This window comes from Eleutherodactylus coqui, chromosome 1, assembly GCF_035609145.1.
Source record: "Eleutherodactylus coqui strain aEleCoq1 chromosome 1, aEleCoq1.hap1, whole genome shotgun sequence".
Classification (NCBI taxonomy): Eukaryota; Metazoa; Chordata; class Amphibia; order Anura; family Eleutherodactylidae; genus Eleutherodactylus; species Eleutherodactylus coqui.
In genome coordinates, this window is record NC_089837.1 from 232,927,653 (window position 1) to 232,940,135 (window position 12,483).

General features: G+C 41.9%; 1 protein-coding gene across 1 annotated transcript in view; it reads left to right on the top strand.

The window, feature by feature from the left end:
- The first annotated feature begins 204 nt into the window (after positions 1 to 204).
- The window catches only part of CLVS2 (clavesin 2), a 62,827-nt gene continuing 50,548 nt past the window's right edge, over positions 205 to 12,483 (top strand). The window contains exon 1 of the mRNA XM_066591188.1: positions 205 to 593. Within this exon, the coding sequence (XP_066447285.1) occupies positions 205 to 593 (389 nt within the window). The remainder of the gene's footprint in view (positions 594 to 12,483) is intronic.

Genomic DNA, 12,483 nt, shown 5'->3' on the forward strand with positions numbered 1-12,483 from the left:
GTTTATATTTGCAATTGCTTCATTCTTTATGCTGTGAAAAAGGAGGGATTCAGTGATTTTACAGAGCTGTAAAGGAAATCCTTACTCTGGTTTATCTTGGCTTTGAATTATTCATATATATCTGTGTCCTGCATTTTTTGCTTGGCACAACTTGCAATTAGGGCCTCTCAGGAACGTAGGGAGAACTGTGCTTGCCCAGTCAATATGACTCACTTACAGGCTGGCCTGTCTCCTGAGACACTGGAGAAAGCTCGCTTGGAGCTGAATGAGAACCCAGATACCTTGCATCAGGATATTCAGGAGGTAAGAGACATGGTTATTACTCGACCAGATATTGGTTTCCTAAGGACAGATGATGCCTTCATCTTGAGGTTCTTGAGGGCGAGGAAATTTAACCACTTTGAGGCTTTTCGTTTGTTGGCCCAATACTTTGAGTACAGACAACAAAACCTGGATATGTTCAAGAACTTCAAGGCCACTGATCCAGGTATAAAGCAAGGACTCAAGGATGGATTCCCAGGAGTACTCTCTAATCTTGACCACTTTGGCAGGAAGATACTGGTATTATTTGCTGCTAACTGGGACCAGAGCAGGTAAATGTGGCATGCCTTGAAATTTTATGCAACTAGGTGCAGCACAATAATGGGTTTAAATGCATTAAACAGGTGGATGAGAGATTACTCTACTTCATACCTTTTATGTAGTCTTCCTGCTAGTAATAATGTTACATATATTCACCTCTGGCTTTGCTAACAATACATTGTTTCCATGTTTTCTATAACGATGGCAAGCAGGATCTTGTACTTTTTAAGCTGCATTTCTATGAAAATAGCATTTTCAAGATGACAGGCCAGGGATTGAACCTGCTTAATCTCTTCAGTGTCATCAAGCTGTGGCCCACTACCATGCAGCTTTTTCACTCAATTTATAGATTGTGAAAAATAAAATGCAATTCTGTGACCAAATTTAGGAAAAAACAGCTCTGAGGGCTGCATTGTATTGTTTGAACAGCTTCATTATGCCTTTATCAATGTGATTGATTATTGCATCTCATTAAGGGGAGATTAACACAGGCAAGCATAATAACGGTCCATAAAACTCGGATCGATATCACGCTTGTAGAATTGCGATTCTGAATAATGTGTGTCTGCTTAAACACATTGCATTGTATCTTTGTACTTGCATGAAAAACATGCATGAAAAAAATCACAAGTGCTTCCAATGCTTTCCAATGGTAGAAATCGCATCGGACTCATTTTTTTTTTTTTAAACATCCCATAGATAATAATGGGGAGATTCCTTATGAGGAATCACCCAAAAATAGGACATGCAGCGATTTTTCAATCTTGCAGCATATATTGAAATCAATGTGCTATTAACATACTTGAGTTCCATCAATATCGCTGAAACTTGCCCTTGTGAGCACAATCCTACATTGCATCTTTGCTCTGAATGCTACTTTATACAAAACTGATGGTTTTGCTGGTTCACGATGGTCATTTTCTATGCTACCTATATTTTTGAAGAAATATTTCCATATTCCACAGGCAGTGGTGTATTAATATTTCTTCTACTGTACAGTACATGTGACACTCACTCCATTTCCACGCATATGCTTAGAAGGAATACAGATTATACTATATGTCCTGGAAAAAGTGAACTCTTGGTTTCCTGGCAAGAGTTGGTTTTGCTCTTCCGAATGTTCTGAATAAGGAAATGTGCTGGTTGAAATAATGTTTTTAAAGCAGATTGTTTGCCTGATATACACTGCAGCAATCTTGTCTTGGAGCAAACTGAAAAGAGATACCAATATTTAGTATTCACTTACAGGCAGTAGGCCTTAGTCTAATGGCAGCAATTTACGTTGTCTAAGAGAATGCTTCAGTGAAGGGCAATGACTTTAAACATTGGAAAATCCTGAAAAATCCAACATGGAACAGAAACATTTTATGATGCCAATTTTGCTTCTCGTTTGTTTTTCTGGGCCAAAGGGAGAAGGTCAACACTTGTAGAGATGGTTTCTCAAAGATGTACCCATCTGTCTGATCCTGTAGGCCTTCCTCAAGAGACAGATTGGCAGTGCATAGAAGGCTTTGGCAGATTAATATGAGTGATTTGGAGAAACAGTCTGTTGCATTTTTGCTACTTTATTCTACTTATTCGTCTTTTTATTTTAAAAACACTATGCTGTAGAGCAGGCTTGCACAACATGCGGCCCGGCAGAGGATTCCTGGTGGCCTGCGGACTGTGATGTAACTATGATGTTAAGAGGATAGTCACTGGCGTCTTGACATCATCATGTCACGCTAGCCACTAACAGTAAAGTTTAAGCCTTACCGCTAGCGGCTAGCAGCAGTAGCGGCTACTGTGACATGACTGTGCAGGGTAAAGGACCTTGAGTGAATGACAGTCATGTGACCAGCCGTGTTCTGAGCAGCATGGCTGGTCACATAACTATCATTCAAGACATGGAAGATCCTGTAGGCCCTGGGAGCGGCGGTGCAGCAAAATCTTTCAACCTACATTATTTGAAGTCATGTATATGCTGCAGTGAGTACATTGTAGGGTAAAAAGTTATATGTGATTCTGAAAGCCCATATTTAGTTTACTTTTTCAAATGTTTAATCATTAAGCTATAGACGAGATAGGTTTTTAGCAGCTTACTTAATAAGTGAGCTGCTAGAAACCTATGCACAGCTCCAAGAGGTTTACCGATTTTTATTTTGGCCCTGACCTACTGCCAAGTTGTTCAGGTCTGCTGTCGAGCAACACTTATCTGCCAGATATCTATATAGGATTGAATGTTGGGCTCTTAATATGAGGGAACTTTTGACAGTGTTGGACCTAGTTTCAAAATCTGATTAATATCTAATTTCCCCCTCTAGCTGTCCCCTATTATTGAGTACCTGAGTAAAGACATCACACATCAAATAAATTCTCCACTGTAACCTAATAATTGCTTGTATCAACTGTAAATGTATTTGTAGATGTATTGCAGAAATGTTGTGTCTAACCCAGAGACGTAACATGAAGCTTCTGGGCCCCAATGCAAAATCTGTAACAGGGGCTCCAACTATAATGCTTTATTCATACTACTAGGCTCCCTATATGAAGAAGATAGGCCTTAAGGGCCACCTAAGTAAGGGTCTTGGGCCCGGGTGCAATCGCATCCCCTGCATCCCCTATAGTTACACCCCTGGTCTAACCTGTGTATAGTGGGAGAGAGTCTGTTTATTTCTCATAGCTGCTCTCTGTAAATGCATGTTCTCTCTATCTGCTCTTTGAGTGGTTGAACTCTTCCGGGTAACATAGTAACATAGTATGTTTGGCTGCAAGAAGACAATGTCCATCCAGTTCAGCCTGTTTCCACCCCCACCCCCCTTGTTGATTGAGGAAGGCAAAAAACCCCAATGAGGCAGGCGCCAATTTAGCCCATTTTTTGGGTAAAAAAATTCCTTCTTGACTCCATAGTGGCAGTCAGAATAATCCCTGGATCAACATTGATGCTTGATGTAGGAGCCCATCAGATGACTCCATTGTCACCTCCCTATGCTGTTTATTTACTGTTTCATAGTAAATAGATTTTTTTAGTAACCAAAGAGGTTTCAGAACATTTCCAGAGCGTCTACAGGCAGGAAAAGGGGGCACTAAAGACAGCAAGAAAGTGCCAGAGATGCCACTTTTCCCTAATAAGATAAATTACAGCGCTTCAAATATTCATATGTACTACTCATTTTTGATACACAAATTATAATGATATGTATATTTTAAGTGAGGACTTTGCCTAGGCCTAAGCTGTAATTATGTTTTTTTCTCAACTGTTCACTCGTCGAATTCTGGATCATTATCTTGCTGTATAACTCATTTATGCTGATATTTAAATTACATATCCTACTGGTAAAAATATTCCAGTAATACACAAATCAAAAAGGGCAAACTAATCAGGCTCTATGGCAGTAAAGCATACTGACTGTATCTTACTACGAGTACCATATTCATGTTCTTACTACTTAAAGGGGTATTCTCAGAATTACAAGTTATCCACTATCAACAGGATAGAGGATAGCTTGCTAATCGGTGGGGATCTGACCACTAGGTCCCCAAGTAATCTCAAGAACATGGGTATACCAACTAGGGTAGCTGGTACAGTTACAGTGTCCTTTAAATAAAGGCTGCCTCCTCTGACCCATAATTAAAAATGCCCACTTTCTTCCCCCATAAGTGATAATGCGCCTTTTCTGCCCCCATAATTAATACTGCTACTCTTCTGCCCCTGTAATAAATAATGCTATTCTTTTAGACCCCATAATAGTTACGGCCACCACTCCTGTCCAGGTAATAAAGCAACCTTTTCTGCCTCTGTAAGTTAATTAAAGTAATTGGAGGCTGTCCGACCCGAAGCCCATAAGCAATTGACATTGCGAATGGGCACCGGAAATACAAATTAAAAAAAAATCTGTACTGTGCATGACTGATGTAGAGCTGCTGCAGTCATCTGCAATACAAAAAAAGATGTTATGCAGTGTCGCCGGCCAGACTCATTCGTGTGAGCTTGACCTTAAAGCCTGGCTTACAATTTGTCAAGTAAGCAGTCAAATAGACAGGCAAGTAAGGAAAAGCATGTCCACTCCACCAGTGTAAACACATTTGTAAAGTAAACAGTAGAGTATATAGGCAAGCACTGAGTCGAGTTGGATGATAGAACAGATTGCATAGTTGCTTGCCCACTCAACCTCCCCTCTCCCACTGTACTGTGAACTCACCGTGCACTCTCCCAATGTAACCAGACAGAACAGTGGATAGGCAAATGAAATAGCGGAAGAGGAAAGGATTGTTTTTTCTGGAGTTCACTAGGCCCAGTTGCTGGACTTATGTCAAGCATCAAAAATAAGTGCAAGTGAAGTACTTACCACAGTTACTGGGTCCAGTTCACAAGGGTCAGTTACTTGACTAATGCAAACTAGGCATTGCTACAAAATGAATCTTAGAACCTTGTTGTATATCACAAATATAAAAATATTTAGACCTAGGTAATCACCACTTCAGAAAGCCAGTCACTGAAACAGGCATGTTGATTGCCTTGAAAACTGGCTTTATGGTATAGTTTTCTTCAGAATGACTACTAGCATGAAATCAGTATAATTTCTATATTTCGGTAAACAGCAGTCTAGCACTGCGGTGAGTATATTTCTTTTATATAGTTTTGGGCATTGGGAGTTTCTCATATAGTTTTCAGCATTACTAGGAAAACTCCTTATAAAGAAGATATAGTACAAGACCAGACTGCCTTTTTCGCATACCCCCCTCCAGGTTTTCAACTATATTCACATCCAAAGAATCAAACACAGTTGCAAATGGCACCACCAGCCACTGCCAAGGGGTCTGATGCATGTGCACTACTTGCCTTGTGGCTAAAGCATCCATTCCTCATCTGCACGTTAAACTCACTAGTTGCCAACTGTGACGTAGGAGCTCAGTATTTAAAGGATTGTGGCTTGTGATATCAGGAGATAAAGTGCAGGCCATAAATTAGAATTCCATCATTAGAAGCAGCACTACAGGATTTAAGACCCATTTACATGTAATGATTGTCGCTCAAAATTCGTTTAAAGAGGGGGCGTGGCCTGACTGAGCACCAAGATGGACGCTTGATCCCGGAGCTCTGAGAGATCTCACTTCTAAAGCGACAAAAAAGCACTACCGAGGACTCACCACCCACTCCACTGGCTTCCACAGTTTTGACTTACCGGCAGATGAATCGCCGTAGATCGACTCGTCAGGTGTCGGGCCGTTTGGAGGACTTTTTCTCGCCACGTGTCATCAAGCGCACCTCCAGTCCTGCAGTTTGCTCCTCGCTGCCTGCCTCATCGGAGAAAGGAAGAGACTTCCTCGGATCCGCGGTCGTTACACTACCGACCGGAGAATTGCTGTCGGGGACGGATGAAAGAGAGAGAGAAGGTGAGCCCGATAAACTGATTAATACCTCACTGCCGCCCGCAGCCGTATCTCTCTGCTCACTCGGCTCCGCTGCTTTGCCGACGGCTGCTGAGGAGCCTACCTCCTCGGAAAGTCCAGAAGCGCTGACCGCTGCATCCCCGGAGACTGAAGCAGGGTTCCCTGCACTGCAGGCACACAGTACTGAAGGTGCCCTGACCGCCGACCTTATACCGCCGACCGCGGCTGTCCCGGAGGCTGTAGGGGAGCTCCTCGTCTTGCTGGAAGGTACCGACAAGCATCTCCCCCCTGTTGAGCCAGCGCTACTGACAGCTGCCGCTCCGAAGGCTGCAGGGGGACTCTTGACAGCGCCGGCTTTTGAGGCTGATAGTGCCCGGGCTGCTAACCCCGTGCCGGTGACCGCGGCCACTTCGGAAGCTGCGGGGGACTTCTTTGCTCTGCCGAGGCTGGAATCTGAGCATCCCTCCGCTACAAGCCCTGCATCGCTGACTGCGGGTGCTCCGGAGGTCCAGAGGTGGTTGCCGGTTGCGCCGGAGTTTGTTGAGGGGATTACCTCCCCTGCAAGTCCTAAACCAACGACTTCTCTTGCTCCGGTCTCTTCAACCGAACTCTCTGCTCCGTCGGAGTGGAGAAGGGTCTCCACAGCAGCGGAGAATTTCCCGCCTCTGGCGTCCGCCATTTTGAGGGACCAGCTCAAGATATCGTATCAGGAGAGGGGAAGAGGTGAGTGCAAACAAATCATTAACCCTTCCCTGCCTGCAATCCCCACTCAAGTATATCATAACTGTGTTCCTGCTACAAGGAATTCTGAGAGGGAGACCTTTTCACCACCTAACCACAGTATATGTACAAACAGATCCGAAGGCTTGACTTCCGCGTACTTTGAGGGAGATACTCAATCTCCCTTTAACTCCTTATCTTTAAATCCCTCTGCGGAAACCATCTCCCAACAAAAAATAGGAAAGCGCCAATCCAACAAATCTTATTACAACTCTGAGGGAAAAACAATGTCTTCCAAAGGAAAGGGAGTACACAGAGGGGCGCAACAGACACCTAAAGCGAACTCTAAATCTCAGAAACAGGCACATATTTCTCCCTCGGCAAGTCCGCTTAAACAAAAACAAAAACTTACGATGGATCTACCAGAAGATCTGCCAATTTCTAATATGGAAGACATGATAACTGATATGCCTACTTCTGAAAAACCGGTTACAGAAACTTTCATGAAAGAAATGGTAGTCGCTTTAAAGAATTCACTGCAAGCTAACTTTGATTCGCTAACATCTACACTGAAAGCTAATCTAGCGGAATTTGATGAGAGAGTTACGCATACTGAAAACAAAGTAGGTGAACTGGCTCATTCACATAATGATCTTATTGACTCTCACTATGCTCTGTCTGACGAGGTGGATAAACTAAAATCTAAGCTAGCTGACATGGAGGACAGGAACCGCCGTAACAATGTTAAATTTAGAGGGATTCCAGAAAAGGTCGCCCCTGCGGAGCTGACTAAATATCTACAACAACTGATAAAATCCATCCTCCCTGATGTGACAGCCACAGAGTTAATCATCGACAGAGCACACAGATTACCTAAACCTAAATTTCTGGCAGAAAATATTCCAAGAGATGTAATAGCACGCATTCATTATTTCCATGTTAAAGAGGCCGTAATGCAGTCAGTTCGAAAAACAAACCAATTACCAGCACCCTTTGGAGATGTGCGTTTATACATTGACTTGTCTCAGGCCACTCTGCAGGAGAGAAGAAAATATGCTGCCATTACCAATATCCTCAGGCGGGAAAAAATTCAATATAAATGGGGTTTCCCTCCCAAATTGATCATCCAAAAAGATGGAATAACCCATGTTCTTTCCAAACCAGAAGAAGCGGCCGACCTTCTAACTTTATGGAATCTACAACTAAGCGAGACCACTCCAGCGGCTCCTACCAGACGTCCCAGGATCCATGAGAAGATTCCTTCTGTCGGGAATTTGGAGCGCTGAATAACTCAACTTCCACATCTGAGGTGGTCCTTGGATCCATCGCAGTGAGTTCTCAAATACGTTTGAACTTTGCCCTCCCCCAAGCACAAGCCCAATATACACCTTACGGACTTGTTGTTTCCAATCTACCCTTTTGGAGATTCTTTACTAGAATCTTGTTTTATGTTCTTAAAAATGTTCAACTTCTTTGTTAGTTTCAGACATCCGACTGCGTCCACATCAGCACATAATACCCATTTCAAGATAAAATGGCTGTTAAGCTTCTTTCTATAAATGCAAATGGGTTGAACTCCCCATTTAAAAGGTCCGCAATGTGGAGAGAGGCCCTTACATCCAAAACTGACATACTCTGTGTCCAGGAGACGCACTTCGATGCCTCCGCTCACCCAAAAATGACCCATAATAAATTTCCTAACATATACCTGGCCTGTGCCTCCGAAAAGAAAGCAGGTGTGATGATTGCATTCAGAGACACGGTGTCCACGGAAATTTCATTTATAGAACAAGACCCCAAGGGAAGATACATACTCCTCTCTGGTACTTTAAACTCAATTCCCTTCACTTTACTTAATGTTTATGCGCCTAACTCTGCACAAATAAGATTCCTAAACAAAACTATTAGGAAGCTGCGGAGGCACGAAAAAGGCAGATTAATAATATGTGGGGACTTTAACCTTATCCCAGATAGCTCCTTAGACACATCCACCAGTCTCCCTAGAAGAACTCCTGTTCTACAGCCATGGATCCAGAGGGAAGCGTTATACGATGTATTTAGATGTTTAAACGCCTCATCAAGAGAGTTTACTTTCTATTCCGCTCGCCATAGATCTTTCTCACGAATAGATTTAATACTGGTGGACAGAGAGTCCCTGCCTTTTGTTACAGATGCACAAATAGGTACAGCGACTTGGTCTGACCATGCGCCGGTTTCAGCCATTTTTACATGGGGTCATGGCCTGGGGGGGGTGAGGTCTTGGAGAAACAACCTCTTCTTGATGGGGATCCCACAAAACTTGAAGAAGATATCTGAGACCCTGTCGGAGTTTTTCTTATTTAATTCCACACCAGATGTTTCTCCTCTTACTATTTGGAATACACATAAGGCCTATATAAGGGGGGTCCTCATCAAGATGAGCGCCAAACACAAAAAAGCAAAGGAGGCTCAAATCTCTGAGATTCTCTCACAGATTTCTGAAAAAGAAAAAATTCTCCGGTCCTCGACACCTAACTCTGATCATACCCAACTTTTCCTGTTGAGGCAGAAATTACGTAATCTCATGCTGGAAAGTTTTGAAAAATCTTTAAAGTTCTCTCGAGCTAATTTCTACACTTCGTTTAACAAACCTTCACGATTGATGGCAAAAATTACAAAAAAGAAAATCATAAAGGCTAAGATCCCTTATATACAATGCACAGATACTCCGGGAGGAAAGGTGTTTCACCCAAAACAAATAGCTAACGCCTTTCAAAAATTCTATGAGAAATTATACAATCTCAAGAAAGACTCCACTACTCCCCAACCGACACAAAAAGAAATTCAGAATTTCCTATCTAAAATAAACCTCCCATCTATTTCGGAAACACAAAGTAGATCCTTGAACAAACCCATATCTCACAAAGAAATCTTAGACACTATCAAGCTACTAAAATCTCAAAAATCCCCGGGCCCAGATGGATTCTCAAACGAGTATTACAAACACTTTGCAGAAACCCTGACTCCCCACTTGTCCCTAGCATTTAATCAAATCATAGCACAAAGTAATTTACCATCAGAAATGCTGGAAGCAACAATAATTACTATACCCAAACCAGGTAAGGACCCCTCTACCATATCTAATTATCGACCCAATTCCCTACTAAATTGTGACACAAAGCTTTATTCAAAAATTCTGGCCCAACGATTACTAAAAATTCTACCTGATATTATCCATTCAGACCAAGTAGGATTCACTAAAGGGAGGCAGGCATCAGATGGTACTAGAAGGGTCTTAAATCTTCTATCAAAGCTAGAATCCTCACAGACATCCGCCATTCTCTTAGCCCTAGACGCTGAAAAAGCCTTTGATAGGCTCCATTGGGGATATGCTTTTTCGGTCTTGGAAAAATTCGGTTTCGGGGGAAACATACTTAAAGCAATTAGAGCGCTGTATTCTTCCCCTTCAGCAAGAGTTCTAGTGGATGGTACCCTCTCTGACCCATTTCAAATCTCAAATGGAACCCGCCAGGGCTGCCCATTATCTCCATTAATATTTACTTTAATAATGGAACCTCTGGCAGAATATATCAGACAACATCCTACAATTTATGGGGTACATGCCAGTAAAAGAACCCATAAAATAAACTTATTTGCAGACGATATCCTACTTACTTTAACAAGCCCCCTAGTTTCTCTCCGTAATGTCTGTTCTTTAATATCTCAATTTTCTGCCATCTCGTACTACAAATTAAATGTATCAAAATCGCAAATCTTGGGTATATTTGTCAATAAGGAGCAGAGAGAGGAGATTCAACGAGAATTCCCTTTCCATTGGCAAAAAGCATTCCCTATCTGGGGATAAACCTTTGCTTCCCCCTCTCAGAATTAGTCCCCAACAACTTTCTTCCACTATTAGAAGAACTACAAAAAGAACTTGACACTTTTAAAGTACAACAAAACTCGTGGTTAGGCCGTATAGTACTATACAAAATGCTTATACTTCCCAAAATACTATACTATTTCCGTACCCTACCGATACCAGTCCCCCACACCATTCTTGCAAGATTTCAAAAACAACTAACAAACTACATTTGGTTGGGAAAACCGCCCAGAGTAGCGCGTTCAATTCTGTTCCTCCATAGAACTCAGGGAGGAGTGGCTCTACCTAACCTAGAAGCATACCGCAACGCGATACTTATAAAGCAGTCACTACCCTGGCTCTCCCGTGACCCGGGGATCAGCTGGCCCACATTAGAATCAGAAATAGGAGAGGTGCGTTCCCTTTCTTCCTTGATATACACAAAACTAATGGGCACTAAACTTTCTATAGGCACAGATATGTCAACTAAATCCTTATCTTTACCGATGGTAGCAACCCTAGAGGCCTGGGTCGACCTTTTAAAATCAGCGGACAATAAAATATCCTGTAATTTAAAACAAATCCCCTTGGAAGCTTTAGAAGTTTTCATTCAGGGTTTACGTACCAACACATGGTTTAACGCAGGAATTAAATTCATTTCAGATTTATACGACAATGATACTCTAAGATCTTTCGAGACCTTAGCCCAGAAATATATCCTAACTAGCTCGGAGGTATTTAAGTACCTCCAGATACGTTCCTTTCTCCAGAAAAATCCCATCAACTTACTCAAACTGCCTAAAACAATAGCTGCAAGTTTAAACAATACCACACAAAACAAAAACTTTGAAACAAAAACCACTTATAACATGATAACAGGTGACATGAAAGAGGGAAAAAAATGCCATCTCCTAAACTGGGAGAAGGAGCTGTCCTCCAAATTCACATCCAATAATTGGCTTAATTCCTTCAGGTGGGCAAAACAAGCCTCGAAATCGGCTAGTCTGTTAGAGGTTCATCTGAAAGTAATGACTAGGTGGTACCTCACCCCTCTACAGCTTAAGATAAGGCATATATCCCCTGACGCCTCATGTTGGAGAGGATGTGGGCAAGAAGGAACACTAGTACACATATTCTGGTCATGTCCCTTAATTTTAAAGTTTTGGAAAGAGGTGTTTACTCTATTAAATAAATTGGTATGTTACCCAATTCCAAGAAACCCAGCAGTAGCCCTCTTGCTCCTAAATTTGGAGGAAATAAGAGCAAATCACAGGAAAATGATTGCCCATATTCTGATGAGTGCCAAAGTGTTGCTTGCTAGGAGGTGGAGAACTAATGGGACCCCTGAAATACGAGACCTTATCCACACGATCTCAGAACACAGCATTTATGAGAAAATCTTTGCTATAAAAAATAATACCTTAGGTAAATACGACCTGATGTGGAGCAGTTGGAACAAAATGTTCCCGTTGTGATGTCATTCTCAGTTATACTTGTATTTTCTCTTTATTTACTATTCCTTACACTTGTACCTTCATGCTTTTATGTATACTCTGTACAAAATGGAAAATCTCTATTTCTACTTCTTACAGTAGATCCATATACACTACGTCTTATGTTTTTCATTATTTAAATGTAACAATGGATGTACGTACAATTCTTCTAACTGTTTCAATAAAAATTTATTGAGAAAAAAAAAAAAATAAAGCATGTGAACTATCAAAAAAAAAAAAATTTGTTTAAAGAAAGAAAGGTGTGCGATAATCAGTTGCCACTTATACCGCGTTCCCTCAAGTTACAATATTAATTGGTTATGGGCCATCCATTGTACTTTTGAAACATTGTAACTCAACACTAAAGATGAGCGAGTATACTCGCTAAAGGCAATTGCTCGAGCGAGCATTGCCTTTAGCGAGTACCTGCCCACTCGAGACTGAAGGTTTGGGTGCCGGCGGTGGGCAGGGAGC